General features: G+C 50.1%; 1 protein-coding gene across 1 annotated transcript in view; it reads right to left on the bottom strand.

Moving 5' to 3' along the window:
* Nucleotides 1–3,686: 3,686 nt before the first annotated feature.
* The window catches only part of TNFRSF10B (TNF receptor superfamily member 10b), a 45,748-nt gene continuing 35,871 nt past the window's right edge, over nucleotides 3,687–13,563 (bottom strand). Inside the window, 8 exon segments of the mRNA XM_045286847.1 lie at nucleotides 3,687–4,015; nucleotides 4,995–5,070; nucleotides 8,009–8,188; nucleotides 9,042–9,140; nucleotides 9,187–9,205; nucleotides 9,207–9,308; nucleotides 10,255–10,366; nucleotides 11,095–11,208. Of these exon segments, the coding sequence (XP_045142782.1) occupies nucleotides 3,687–4,015; nucleotides 4,995–5,070; nucleotides 8,009–8,188; nucleotides 9,042–9,140; nucleotides 9,187–9,205; nucleotides 9,207–9,308; nucleotides 10,255–10,366; nucleotides 11,095–11,208 (1,031 nt within the window).

The following is a 13,563-nucleotide window of genomic DNA, read 5'->3' as shown; positions in this document are numbered from 1 at the left end:
CGTGGTTCAAAGCGGCCTTGGAGCCGGGCACTCACGCCACCGCTGACTGGAACACACGACAAGGTTCAATAAGTCAGTTAGCAGAGAGGTTTGGGCCTTGTAGGCCTATTGATTGATTCATGTAAACTGGGTTTCAAAAAAAAAAATGCTTCTGTTGTTATAATGAACTACAGGGATACACTAAGAAAAGCAAATTTATCCTGAAACACTGGGGGGGCGGGGGAAACATAATAAGAGAGCTGTTTGGGCATGAGTCCCTCTGACAGGGTCACCTGGAGCTGTGTACACCTCTTGTCCTGTCCTACTGCTGCCGGGGCTTGAAATCATGTCAACATTGGGTACAGATCACATCCCTCTCTTCTGAGCCCAGGTGAGAATACAGTCCCCAACAAGACACCCTGCACAGCCACCCACATTCATCAGAAATGACACAGAGAAAAAGGCCCGTCGGTCATCTCCGATCTAACTCTATGTCCCACTCTCCCTGCCCCGGTGCTCGGATGGGGAAATGGAGGCCCATGGAGACTGAGTGCCCAGCGCATGGCCAAGCTGGAAACATGGGCTTCACAAACACAACACTTTTCCTTAAGCTCCTGATCATGGATAAACATCTAGCTATAAATCGAGAGTTATACACCTCTAAAATTGTCACGTTTCAAAGACTGGTCCCTGTAGAAGTAGCCGGTCATCCCAGCTTGGCTGGGCTCAAAGTGTCCGATGTGAACGACTGAAGAAACTGCAAACCCAATCATTAGTAATATACGGATTGGGACACACACCCCATTACTGTTCTCCCCCTCCCCTCCCCGCCCCACTGGTTTTAGGCTTCTCTACTGTCTTCCAGGTAGCCCTGGAAAACGAACGAGCTGAATTTCTATACTTTTCCATTTTCATTGGCTCCAAAGAAAGGCTGTCACTATAAATCGCTACTGAGTTGATTCTAGCACATGGTAACCCACCCGTGTCCAAGCAGAACTGTGCTCCACGGGGTGTGCGCGGCAGTGACCTTTCAGAAGCACGTGGACAGACCTTTCTTCCAAGACATTTATTTTCAAATCATTTTATTAGGGGCTCATACAGCTCTTATCACAATCCATCCATCCATCCATTGTGTCCAGCACATTTATACATATGTTGCCATCACCATTTTCCATACATTTTCTTTCTACTTGAGCCCGTGGTATCAGCTCTTTTCACCCTCCTGCCTTTCTCCCGAACCCTTGGTAATTTGTCATTTTTTTCCAGGTCTTACACTGACCGATGTCTCCCTTCACCCACTTTTCTGTTGTCCAACCCGCTGGAAGGGGTTTTTATGTAGATCATTGTGATCAGTTCCCACATTCTCCCCCCACCTTCCCCTTCCCTTCCTGGTATCGCGACTCTCAATATTGATCCGGAGGTGTTTATCTGTCCTGGATTCCTTGTGTTTCCAGCTCTTATCTGTACCAGTGTACATGCTCTGGTCTAGCTGGATTTGTAAGGTCGAACTGGGGTCATGATAGTGTGGGGCAAGAAGCATTAAAGAACTAGAGGAAAGTTGTATGTTTCAAAAGTGTTAAACTGCACCCTGACTGTCTCAACTCTTCCTTGTGACTCTTCTGTAAGGGATGTTCCATTGTCTACACATGGGCTCTAGTCTCCACTCTGAACTCCCCTCGTTTACATTGATAGGATTTTTTTGTTCCTGGTCTTTGATGCTTAATATCTGATCCCACTGACCCCTCATGATCACCCAGGCTGGTGTGTTTCTTCCACGTGGGCTTTGTTGCTTCTCAGCCAGATGGCCACTTGTTTATCTTTCAAGCCTTTAAGACCCCAGATGCTATATCTTTTGATAGCCGGGCACCATCAGCTTTCTTCACCACATTTGCTATGCACCCATCTTGTCTTTAGCGATCGTGTCGGGAAGGTGAGCATCATGGAATGCCAGGTTACTAGAACCAAGAGTTCTTGTGTTAAGGGAAGACTTGAGCAGAGGCCCAATGTCCATCTGTTGCCTTTCTGCTACTCTGATATTAACATATCAATATATGTACTTAGATCTATATCCCTAACATTATGTATTAATATATTACATATGTACATGCCTGTACTTAGACCTCTATAAATGCCTTTCACCTCCTACTTCTTTCCTCTAGTCCAAGACATTTTTGGAGGAGGCCAAACCGCCAACCTTTCAGTAGCCAAGTGCTTAACTGTTGGTGCCACCCAAGAATGTGAGCCACCATGAAATGCAACATACCTGAGATAGTTAGTTTAGTGTGCCAGCCTGGCCGACAGACACATGTGGGATTAATTGAAGGGTGGAGAGATGAGTGGCTCGATGAGCCATGCCTTTCTTGTCTCTCGCGCTTTGAACATCGGACCAGTGTGCGGCTGCCTTGCTTGTTCTGTGCCTCAATTTGCAAGCAACACTACCTGTGGGACACCTAACCTGTGGACTGTGTCACTGTAATTTGAGGTTTCTTCAAGACTTGCTTCACCACACCATTGGAATTTACATCTTTTGAGTTGGGGACTGGCTGTTGGTGACCTTCCTTGTTGTTTGCTGCCTGTGCCGGGATAGCCAGATTCTCTCTACTGGCGGCCCTCAGACTCAAAGGACTGCCAGTGTCTCACAACTCTCCAATGCATTTGAATTATCCTGAGCCATTTGTACTGTTTTATAATTTAACTGTTTATTTCTTGTGCTATCTAGTCATCTATCTATATAACTGCTTTACAATTGAACTGTTTATTTCTTGTGTTATCTATCTATTTATCTATATAAATACATATATATAAATATAATTATTAGCAATCTGGTTTTGTCTCTCTAGAGAACCCTGTCTAACACAATACTGGTAGATAGTATTTATACTATAACAAATACAAGTCAAAATAACAAACCACTTATTTTAAGAGGTAAAATGTCATGAGTTGAAGAGAATGAGGTAGTTGGTGAAAACGGTTCAAAGTGGCAGCACAAAATTCAAAGTGTCAAAAAAGATCAGGTGTCCTGCTCTGACAGAGACTAGTAGACCCTGCGGGACCGTAGCCCTTAAGCACCCGTTGCACCTTGGGTCACCTCCCAGCCAAACAGCAGGCCGATAAAGTGAACAAAAATATGCCTGGAGAAGATACGCCTTTGAATAGTAACACTGGCCAACACACATTTTGGTGCCACACCAGACAATTGTTTCTGGGTATGTTTGACCTGCTCATTGCAAACAGTGGCACCAGGATTCCCCCACCAGCTCTCACTTTGGAGATACAGGACATCTGCCGTCCATCACACTTCACTGCCCGCCCAGGAAAACAATCAGATATCTTAGAGCAGTGTTTAAATACATATCTGTCAGCAAGAAGGAAACATTAAATATGAAAAGAAAAAGTGTACCACGTGACGATCTCTTCATTTCGTCCCCAAAGCACAGGCTGCTGACACGAGCTTTGCAGTCATTCAACATACCAGGAACTAGAAACTAGCGCCTATGTGATCTACCCAGTGCGATTTTCTGAATCAGCTCCCCAGGTAACCCCAGGAACCGGACCCCAAAACCAAGACCCCAAGGGAAAAACTGTTTTTGTTGTTGTTGCCGGGGGGGGGGGGGGTGTTAAGCATAGGCGAGTGACTGCTACGCCGCATCCGCTTGCCGAGTTCCCCGTGCACGGTCACAGCACGCGTCTGGGCTTTGGTCCGGGTGTCAGACGCACAGCACACCTCCGCTCTCGCCCGTCGGACTGGCGGGCTCACAGGTGTACTTCCCGGAGGCCACCAGGTGGCGCTGGATCCGCTCGCGCGCGTCCCCCTCTCCCTGCGCGTCCAAGGCGGCCAGCAAGCTGTTGACTGAGGCCTCCTTCCCGGCTTTGCGGAGCCATTTCTGCAGCAAGTTGTAAGGTTGCTCCTCCGGGCACGGGGCACTGCTTCTGGCCACGTGGATCTCATTGCTCGTGAGGCCCATCTGCCGCATGACTGCGTCCCAGGAATGCACAGGTACTTCACTTTTAAAGTAATCAAAGAAGGACTCTAGCGCTGGTGGGAATCAAGTCAGAGAGAGAGAGAGAGAGAGAGACAGCCAGGTTAGAGGGCAGGCAATTTGGAAAGGGCAGAGAAGCCTCCTTCAAGCCTAAGCCCCCATGGAAGAGAGGGACCACTCTTGTGGTCCCATGCCTTCACCTTCTTCCCCAACCACAAAGGATGAATATGGGACCATGGTCCCCTCTAAGGCATTGTGGTTGCAGCTGAGGCCCCCAGAGAAGCCTGCCCTAGGGGAGAGCTGACACCCCACCTGCGAAAGCAGAGTGGGCCAGTGATGGAGAAAGAAAGCTACAGGGGACGCTGCCCTTATCATGGGCCGCAGGTCCTGGGGCCCAAAAAGGAGGCTACAACTAGGGCGTGGAGGGAGGACATCCCTGGCTTGATCCCAACTGGGTATCACTCACTCTATGGCAGAGCTACGAGGGGCAAATCAACTCTGAGCAACAAAGCCGCTGTGGCCGAGTGCTTCCTTGCTGAGGACTCCCAGGCTGTCAATCATTCCGGGAGCACATTTCCCCCAAAGAGAGGGTTGGATGAGAAGTGTGAAAGGCACTGGTAGTACCAGTAAGTAGAAATAGATTTAAATACCAAACCAAAAAACCAAGTTGAACCCACTGCCAGCGAGTTCATTCCAACTCTCAGTGACCCTGCACTGGGTTTCTGAAGCTGTAAGTCTTCACAGGAGCACACAGGCTTCTCTTTCTCCTGTGAAGCCGCTGATGGGTTTGAACTGCTAACCTTGGGATTAGCAATCTACTGCTGACTGGACAGTGAGATACATGGGGAGCGATAAGACAAATGTCACATTTCCTCCTCCCTACATTAGGAAAAGAGGGGTGGCATCCATTTTTAATTGTACTTTTAATGTAACTGAATATATATAAAATATCATTATTTTCATATTCACATTCAAAACCATTCATGAGATAGACCTCATTTGATTTCTAGACGGCACAGCCATGGACACACTTACTTTCCATGGGGTTTGCACCATTCACTGGAACCAGCAGCAGCCTTCTCAGCTGAGGCCCTTCAGCCTGTGGGTGTTCCTACAAAACACAGTGGCAAACTCACTTGAACCCAAGCCAGGAGTCCTGGGCACCCAGCTGGCTGACTGGCTGGCAGCCGAGATCACCCTCCCAACCTGCATCCTCCGTGGGCTCTGGCGGCTGGTCCTCTCACGGAAGTAGACGGGACATGCACTGAGGCCCACACTCCCTGCATGTTCCATTCACGTTCTGACCCTGTTCACAGCTGCGTCACCAATGCCCACTCAAGACAGAGCGCATCCCACCACCCCAGAGAGGTCCCTTCTGCCCAGTCTAGTCAATCTCTGATCAGGTTATTCATGTGTCATTGAAAATTTCCGATTATGGATCTGCATTGTCAACACTTGTCATTGGTCTTTTTTCCCTCTTCGTTTGTTATGTCTTACATATTACGAATGTTTTGCTGATGCAAGAAAGGAAAGGAAACAGAACCGTCGAGGGGAGACGAGGTAATTGTCCACGTCGACATCGAACATTTAACAAGGAATAACCTAGCACAGGCCTTTCTGCATGTGCAGCCTCTTCCTGTGTCTAAGGCTCTTGTGAGACTCCAGGAGAAGAACAGATCAGCGAGCACTCTGGGCACTCTGACGTAGCATTCATAACAGAGCAGAACGAAGTGTGCCGACACAAGAGAATGCAAACATCAGATAACTTCCGTGGCGGCTGCAAGGTCTTCTGGTAAAATTAACCCCGATTCTGATGACCAGAAAACACCCCAGCGTAGAAGCATGTCGCTGCCACCACCCTGTGTGGTCGAGCGCTGAGCGGCCTGCCCGACGAAGTGGGGCAAAGCGCATGCAAGGCCGAGCGCACACCTTGTCTCCGCACAACGCCGACCTTCGCTCTGAGAGTTCTGGCTTATGAACAAGAAATGAACTCGAAATAAAGGGTATGCGTCTTGGAAGGGAGCAGACAGAATTAATTAAGTTGCAAGAGATATGGTATTTTCACAAGACAACTCATGTGCATGTTATGGTGTTTTTGCCAACTCTGCAAGCCCTTTCACGGGTTCTAGTTTGGGACGCACACTCCAGGTGCTAGACTCGGTGCATGTGCCCACTCTGTCTGTGGGGTCGCATTCTGCGAAGAGAAGAAGACGGTACTGGCATCGATGACCCTTATCTTCCTTTGTAAGAAAAACGATGAATATGGCAAAGATCTCAATGGCGGGATTATGTATTCACAACCGTCTCTCTCTCTCTCTCTCTCTCTCTCTCTCACTGTAATCCAGTTGAGGCTGACTCTCAGTGACTCTACAGAGAGGGCAGAACTGGCCCTGTGGGTTTCTGAGCATGTCACTCTCTACAGGAGTAGAAAGCCCCTCTTTCTCTGGAGGGATGGCGGGCAGTTTCCAATGGCCGAACTTGCGAATAGCAGCCTGACTAGCGGCCTGACGCCTATAGAAAGCATGAAAACCGATTTCAGCAAAGGATCCTAAGATAGCACCCTAAAACCCACTGCCATCAAGTTGGTTCTGACCCATAGAGACCCCAGGTGGGGTTTGTGAGGCAGTAAATCATTAAGGGTGAAGGTAGCCTCATCTTCCTCCCTCGGAGCCATTAGTGGGTGTGAACCAACAACCTTGTGGTCAGCAGAGTGCTTACCCCACAGCACCACCAGGGCAGAGGGGACTAGGGACAAGTGAGGAGGCATTCATCATGACTCAGGATCTGGGTAGACTGTTGAATTCCCCAACCACGGATGCGTGTTCCGCTCATTTGTTAAAAATATAAATACCCTGTTCATCAGCATAGAGGGTCACAGATGTTTTTTTCATCTATCATATCTTCTCCAGATTACAAATGTTGTCTTAATGCAAGGAAAGCCAGGAAGCAGAGCAGTCTAGACGTGCCTGTGGACATGACCCTCTGATGTAGAAGGGACCGGAGCCGAAGGCAATGGGGTCCTTCACCGAGAGAGAGGATGCTGACGGTCAAATTCTTACACCGATGGCAGCACAGAGAGGAGCCGCATGAACCCTACAGGACCCGAGGCGCTGATCTTCCCTTTGCTTGGGAAGGACATTCCAAACTCGGGGCGATGAAGGAATACACACACGGAGAGATTAAAGATGAACGGGTCAAACTCCGGTGCATTAAAATAGCAGATAAAACCGAACGGCAAACAAGGTATGTGAACTCGTGTATCTGTGTGAGAAAGGACATGGACAGGAGAGTAGTCTCCAAGATAAACATCGACAGCCAAGCCAGAAACCAGAGCCAGGCAACGGCACAAGAGGATCCAGTCAGGAACTAGGAAAAACAGAGAGGAAAACAGAAAGGTCCGTAAAAGCCAAGTAAATACTCCCTCCGGACCCTAAAAGGAAGATAATGCACCCGAAAGAAGATGAAAACTGATGAGCAGGGATGAGCCCACCTGTGGCTGGTGTGTGTGTGTGCGTGTGCATGTGTGTGTTTATGTGTGTGCATGCATATGTGTGTGTGCGTGTGCATGTGCGCGCGTGCGTGTGTGTGCATGTGTGTGTGTGCAGCTAAAAGCGTTCCCCACTGTAAGTACCCAGTGATTCTTTTTGCAAGTCACCTATGAACGTCATCAGAAATCTGGACAAAGATTCATCTTCACCTATGTTCAATGTTTTGAGACAAACACACCATTCCTCGCGGTAAAGGATGGCATACTGTGCACATGCTTCAACCATATGGTGGACTATCATGCCACTGTTATTTAGTCACTCAACAAAAAACCAGAGTGCCCACTGCCCTAGCTCTGGGGAAACAAGACGCGAATGTCTAAAGTTACATCAGCATGAGCAGGCTCACCCCACAACATGCAGCCCACTCCCCTCAGGTCCCTGGTCCACTCAATCTCACCACAGCCCTGTGGCCAGGGAAAGTTGCCTGGACTTGCCCTACCCTCTTCCCACCCACACGAGCGGGCATGCAGAAGGGTCAGGGCCACAGTGTCACCCACTCACCAGGAGAGGCTCTCCTTCCACGGGGATCTGTTCAAGGGGACTTGCCACCCCAGCCTGCTGCTGGCCTTCCATTCCCAGCTCAGGGTCCAGCATGGGCGACAGATTGCTGTTCAGGGCTTCGTTGTGAACACTGTCACCAGCCCCGGGCCCTCTGCTGGGGCACAGCCACCGGAGCCGGGCCTAAGGGAGAGAGACTCACTCTACAGGGACCTGCAGGTGGGTCAGTCCTGCCTTCCCCAAGCCTCCCACGGACATCACCCTGGGTGGGTACACAGCTCAGCAGATTCAGGCTCTGCTGGGACCCTGGGATGGTGCCCACAGCAGGTTCACCCCGTCTGCGGACACTGTGCTGTGGGGGAGACGGGACATCCCAAGCAGCAGCAAGACAGGACCCTGCACCACCATGAGGCACATGGGCCACTTGCCAAGTTACAGTCAGCCCAGAGCCAGCAGGCAACAGTGGGAGCTGGAGGATGACCACAGGCCATGCCAGGGAGCCGGTCCACGTGGGACAGTGTGTGAGCCGGAAGCAGCTCCTGAGAGGTGGTCCCTCAGCCCAGGGACACCATGCCAACTCACTCTGTTCACGACCCTGGAGACCACGCCGAGACCTGGAAGAGAAGGACTGTGCCCTTTAGCAAGTGGCGAGGGTGGGCCCCGTGGGCATCCCCAGGCTTCCCGCGGGGTAGGGCCAGCTGGCAGGGCATTGACTAGGGGGTCTGACTCTGAACCAAGCCCTGGGACTGGCTGACTCAGGGGCCGAGGAGGACAGAAGACAGGTTGTTTACAACCTAATGGGCCCTTTGGGGAGTGATGGGGAGAAGGTGGGAAACAACGCAGTCCCTCCACCAAGGGCTCTTGTGCCCTGGCAGGGCGCTGGAAGGTACCGAACAAGCCCCGCCCTCTGAATGTGTTCCGGCCGATGAGGGAAGGGGAGGACTGGGAAGGGGCTGGCTAGCTCAGGATCCAAAGAGATGAGGGGATGAGCAGAGAGACCCAGCGCCTACCCCGCCTCTTTCCCACCCAACCTCACCTTTGGAGAGCCCGTTCCAACAGAAACACGCCACAGACATAAGAAGGACTGGAAGCACCACGGGTAGTACGGTCCCCGTGTGAGAAGAGCGTTCAGGGCCTGCAGAAGGAGAAACAGAGGTGAGGGGCCTCAGGTTAAGGGACACTGGCTCTTCAAACACCTGTTTCCCCAGTGGCCTTGGTACCTGTTTCTGTAGTGCTTTTCTGAATACACTTCCGGTCACTCTTGGGGGTACAGGGACTGTCCTCAACCATCCCATCAGGGCACCTGGGAACAGATGCAGAGAGAAATGAGGGGGGCTGCGAGCGAGGGCTGGGAAGATGTGAAGAGTACCACTCCCTCCCCAGTGTCCCCTAGAGGAGGGACCTGGCTCTAGAATGTCTAGGGGTGACGTCTCCCCACTGTCCCTGTGGGGCCCAGCACAAGGAGCTGAGCATGAGCAGCTCAGCCCCTAGGCCTCCCTGACCAGTTCTCCGAGCTGGGCCTCGTCTGCGTGCCCACACGGTGCCTCCCTGGGCAGTGAGGGGCACCTGCGGTGGCCGAGGGACTTCCCTTCAGGTGCGGTGTCATTGAGACCCCTGGGCCAGTCCGCCTCCCCTCCCTCCCAGCACTCCTGGCTCCCCTGCCCTGGCTGATGTGCTCCTGCCTCCATGAGACAGGGAAGATAGGGCACTCCTGAGGGCCTGGCCTCGGCCCCGGCTGAGAAGGCTCGGGGCTCTCGGTGAAGCCCGGAGGACTGACCTGTGGCCTCACTCTGACGTTCTGGGGCCACAAGCCCTTTTGTCCTTATGAGTCCCTGTCTCCAAAAAAAACATAAAAATTATATTTCATGATGCATATGATAATACATTCTGAGCTTAACTCTATTCAATCATTTTCTTCTCATTTTAAACATAATTAAGGATTTTTAAAAAAATGAGTCCTGGTAATACATTAGGTCCTCAGGGCCTGACCCCTGTGCTGGTGCAGAGGTGCCTGGCTCAGAGACAAGGGGTGGGAGAGGACATCTGCAGGCACCCTGGGGGACATGAGATTAATGAGGAGGCTATGCAGGGAGAGGAGACTGCTGGGCTCAGGGAAGCCCTGTGGGGGCTTGCAGGAGCTGGATGGAAGGGAGAGAATGGGGGGTGCTGAAACCTCAGGTCTCCATTGGCTCCTGTGAGCTGGCAGGAGCCCACCCCCAGCGCCCACACCTGCAAGCCCTGCATCTCACCCAGGGCTGCACTTGTGACAGATCTCCGGGTTGTCTTCATCATGAAACATCCCAGGTTTGCACGCACACTCCGTGTCTCTGGTGGGGATGCACAGATGTCTCTCCACTTGCTCTGGAGACAGCGGACAAGGATTTACAGACAGTTTCCCTGACTGGTCCCTCAGCCACCCACACCCCATCCCCCTCAGGTCAACTAGTCCACCACATAGATCGCAGGCCCAGTTTCTGCAGCCACAGGCCAGGGGCACCCAGAGACAGCCACGGCTCACTGGTGGGCTGTCGTACAATAGAGCAGAGCCCGGCTCAGTGTTGAAGGCGGGAGGGTGGGGAGGGAACAGAGCAGTGGGTGGGTTAATAATTGAGAAACCTGGATAGAGAGCTACCTCTCCACGCACCCCCCCAAAAAACAAAACTGACCCTGCTGAGAAAGGCAAGAAGGCGTAAGGGAGCAATGGCTAAGAGGATGAGACCTGGTCAGGCGCAGACACAGAGGGAAGAAGGGCCAGCCCAGGGCTAGACCCGAGGCAGCAGCTTCAGCCCAAGTACTTTCCCCTGCTACACCTTTCCTCAGGCAGCAGTTACGTGATCCTTCCAACAAGGGAGAGGTGAGTCGTCCATCTCTTCCTGCTTAGGCGGTTTGCCTTACCAAATGGTATACTGGGCATAATTAGTTTCTCCTAGTTTTACTTTACGGACTTAAAGACGTCATTCCGTTTCAGGGTATCAGGCTGAGTGAGTCAGGCCTGGAACCCAGCTTTCCCGACCCTGTATCCTCCGTGACTCCCGCCTTCTCATCCCTCACCCCACCTCTGGGTCTGGAGCCCACCACAGGCTACCTACCTGGTTTACAAACAGTACATCTTAAGCAAGAATGGAGGGTGTTACTAGCATTTGTGAACGTTTTCCCATATTCGCAGGCAACACACTGGCCGATGAATTGTGATGCATGGGAGCCTGGGAAAGCAGAGAGAGCGGATGAATGCCTGTTCACAAGCTCCTCGGGCCTGGGCAGAGGTAAGAGGGGGCCTCCTCTTTGAGTAAGGTGACCAGACATCCCGCTTTTGGTGGGACAGTCCCAATTTTTGGCGTTTTAAAAAAGTCCCGATTTTTAGAAAGAATGCACGACAAGCTAGGGAACGGTCTATTTGGCCCATATAGACCAATTTTCAATCAAGAACAACCCCCACCCCCACCCCCCGGTCAGTGGTGTCCCACTTTAAATCTGGTCACCTTATTTGTGTCATCTGTGGAAGCTCAACAAGAAAATGATCTTCTACCTGGACTTGACCGGTTTGATCAATTCTGCACCTCCCACATGCCTGCAGGAGGGACTGAAATACCGTGGGCTGGCAGCACCATGGGCTGCCAGAACAAACATTTGTCTTGGAAGAAGTACAGCCAGAAGGCTCCTTAGAAGCGAGGATGGCCAGACTCTGCCTCATGAGACTTTGTATCACGGACATGTTCTCAGGAGGGACCAGTCCCTGGTAAAGGACTTCACGTTTAGTAAATAGAGGATCAGCAAAAAACAGGAAGCCCGTCGATGAGATGGATTGTCACAGCGGCTGCAACAGTGGGCACAAGCACAGCAAAGGTTGCAAGGAGCTGCCAGACAGGCTAGTTTCATTCTGTTGGACAGCATGGTGTCACTGGGTCAGAACCGACTCAACAGAGCATCGCAACAACAACACATGCCTGCAACCATCAGGTACGGGCCACGGACATATCATACAGTCACACGGGGATTCTATTTTGATAATAGCTACATTTTAAAAAGTAAAAAGAAACTGGCCAGAGTCATTTTAATCATGGATTTTACTTAACATATTAAAGTAATATAATTTTCACATGCAATCACTATAAACATAGCTATATTCTAGATTGTTTTTGTAAGGGAATGATGAAGCTTTCTGCTCTCACCCTGATCTATATATAGCTTCAGAAGCCCACGGGAGCAGTTTCATCTGGTCCTAGAGGGCCACTATGAATCAGAATCAACTCAATAACAGTGAATGTGGTTTGTTTTTGTTTGAATAGCTATATTATTTCTATAGTAAGCCTTTGAATCCATCGTGCATTTTTAACTTGGAGCACATCTCAATTTGGATTGGCTATATTTCAAGGGTTCGAGAGCCACCTGCACCTACTGTCTACTTCATGTTGAACTTCAAGGCCTTTGTCCCTGGAAACTCACAAAAGGACGTTCTCAATGAACTCAGAGCCAGACATAAACAAGAGCAGGAGCTCTGGAAGGATGTTGGGAGAGCTGTAGACTTCAGAGCAGGGGATCTGCGGAGGGAAGGAAAGATGGGTCCTTCCTGTAGGGAGTCAATGACGAATCAAAGAAACGTGGCCTCCTCCAGGTGTGAGCTGTGGAGCACAGGAATTGCCCTCAGGGACTCAGGTATGGGGTGCAACCTGTCATCACCTACAGCTTTGACCCCTTCGTGTGACTCCCTCTCACCTGCAAGTCCAAATGCTTTCCTGCTTCGGTTTCATTTTTATCAATATGGAGAGGTGCTCTAAACACAGCAGCTTCAGAAATCTTTTATTTATTAATATATGATGAATGTACTTTATGCCAAGGGATATCATTCTTGATGTCAGATGGACCTCGGCTGAAATCAGAGACTACCATAAAGATGTCTATTTGTGTTTTATTACCTATGCCATGGTATTTCATGTGTGGATCATAAACTATCATAACATGGAGAAAAACACAAACTCCAGAACCCTTCATTGTGTTCATGGGAAACCGGACATCGATCCAGAGGCAGCTGTTCGACCAGAACAAGCGGCATAAAATCAAGAAAAATGAGGGGCATAAATTAAAGAAAAGTATGCTTTCAGCATACCTCATCAATCTGTATGTTGTGAAAATAATCCAAGAATCTGGACTCTCTCTCTCTCCCTCTCTCTATCTATATATATAATAGTGTTCAGTGTTTTTTATCTATCTATCTATCTATCTATCTATCTATCTATCTATCTATCTATCTATCTATCTATTTATTGCAGCAAGCCCTTAAAGAGGCAGCATGCACCCCGAACCTCCAAAGTGATGTTACCCTGCTCTTTCCCTGGGCCCTGCACTCAGCAAGCTGCCAGAGCCTTGAACTGCATTTGTGCACACTATATGTTAATGCTATTTTAAGGTTTTAAAAAAAATCATTTTACTGGGGGCTTGTACAACTGGTATCACAATCCATCCATCCATCTATGGTGTCAAGCACATTTGTACGTTTGTTGCCATCATCATTTTCAAAACATTTTCTTTCTACTTGAGCCCTTGGTATCAGCTCCTCATTT

This window comes from Echinops telfairi, unplaced genomic scaffold (assembly GCF_000313985.2).
Source record: "Echinops telfairi isolate 266 unplaced genomic scaffold, ASM31398v2 ScPeMD7_9;HRSCAF=40, whole genome shotgun sequence".
NCBI classification, from domain to species: domain Eukaryota; kingdom Metazoa; phylum Chordata; class Mammalia; order Afrosoricida; family Tenrecidae; genus Echinops; species Echinops telfairi.
Note: the sequence above shows the minus strand (reverse complement) of the source record. Positions and strands in the feature narration are given on the sequence as shown.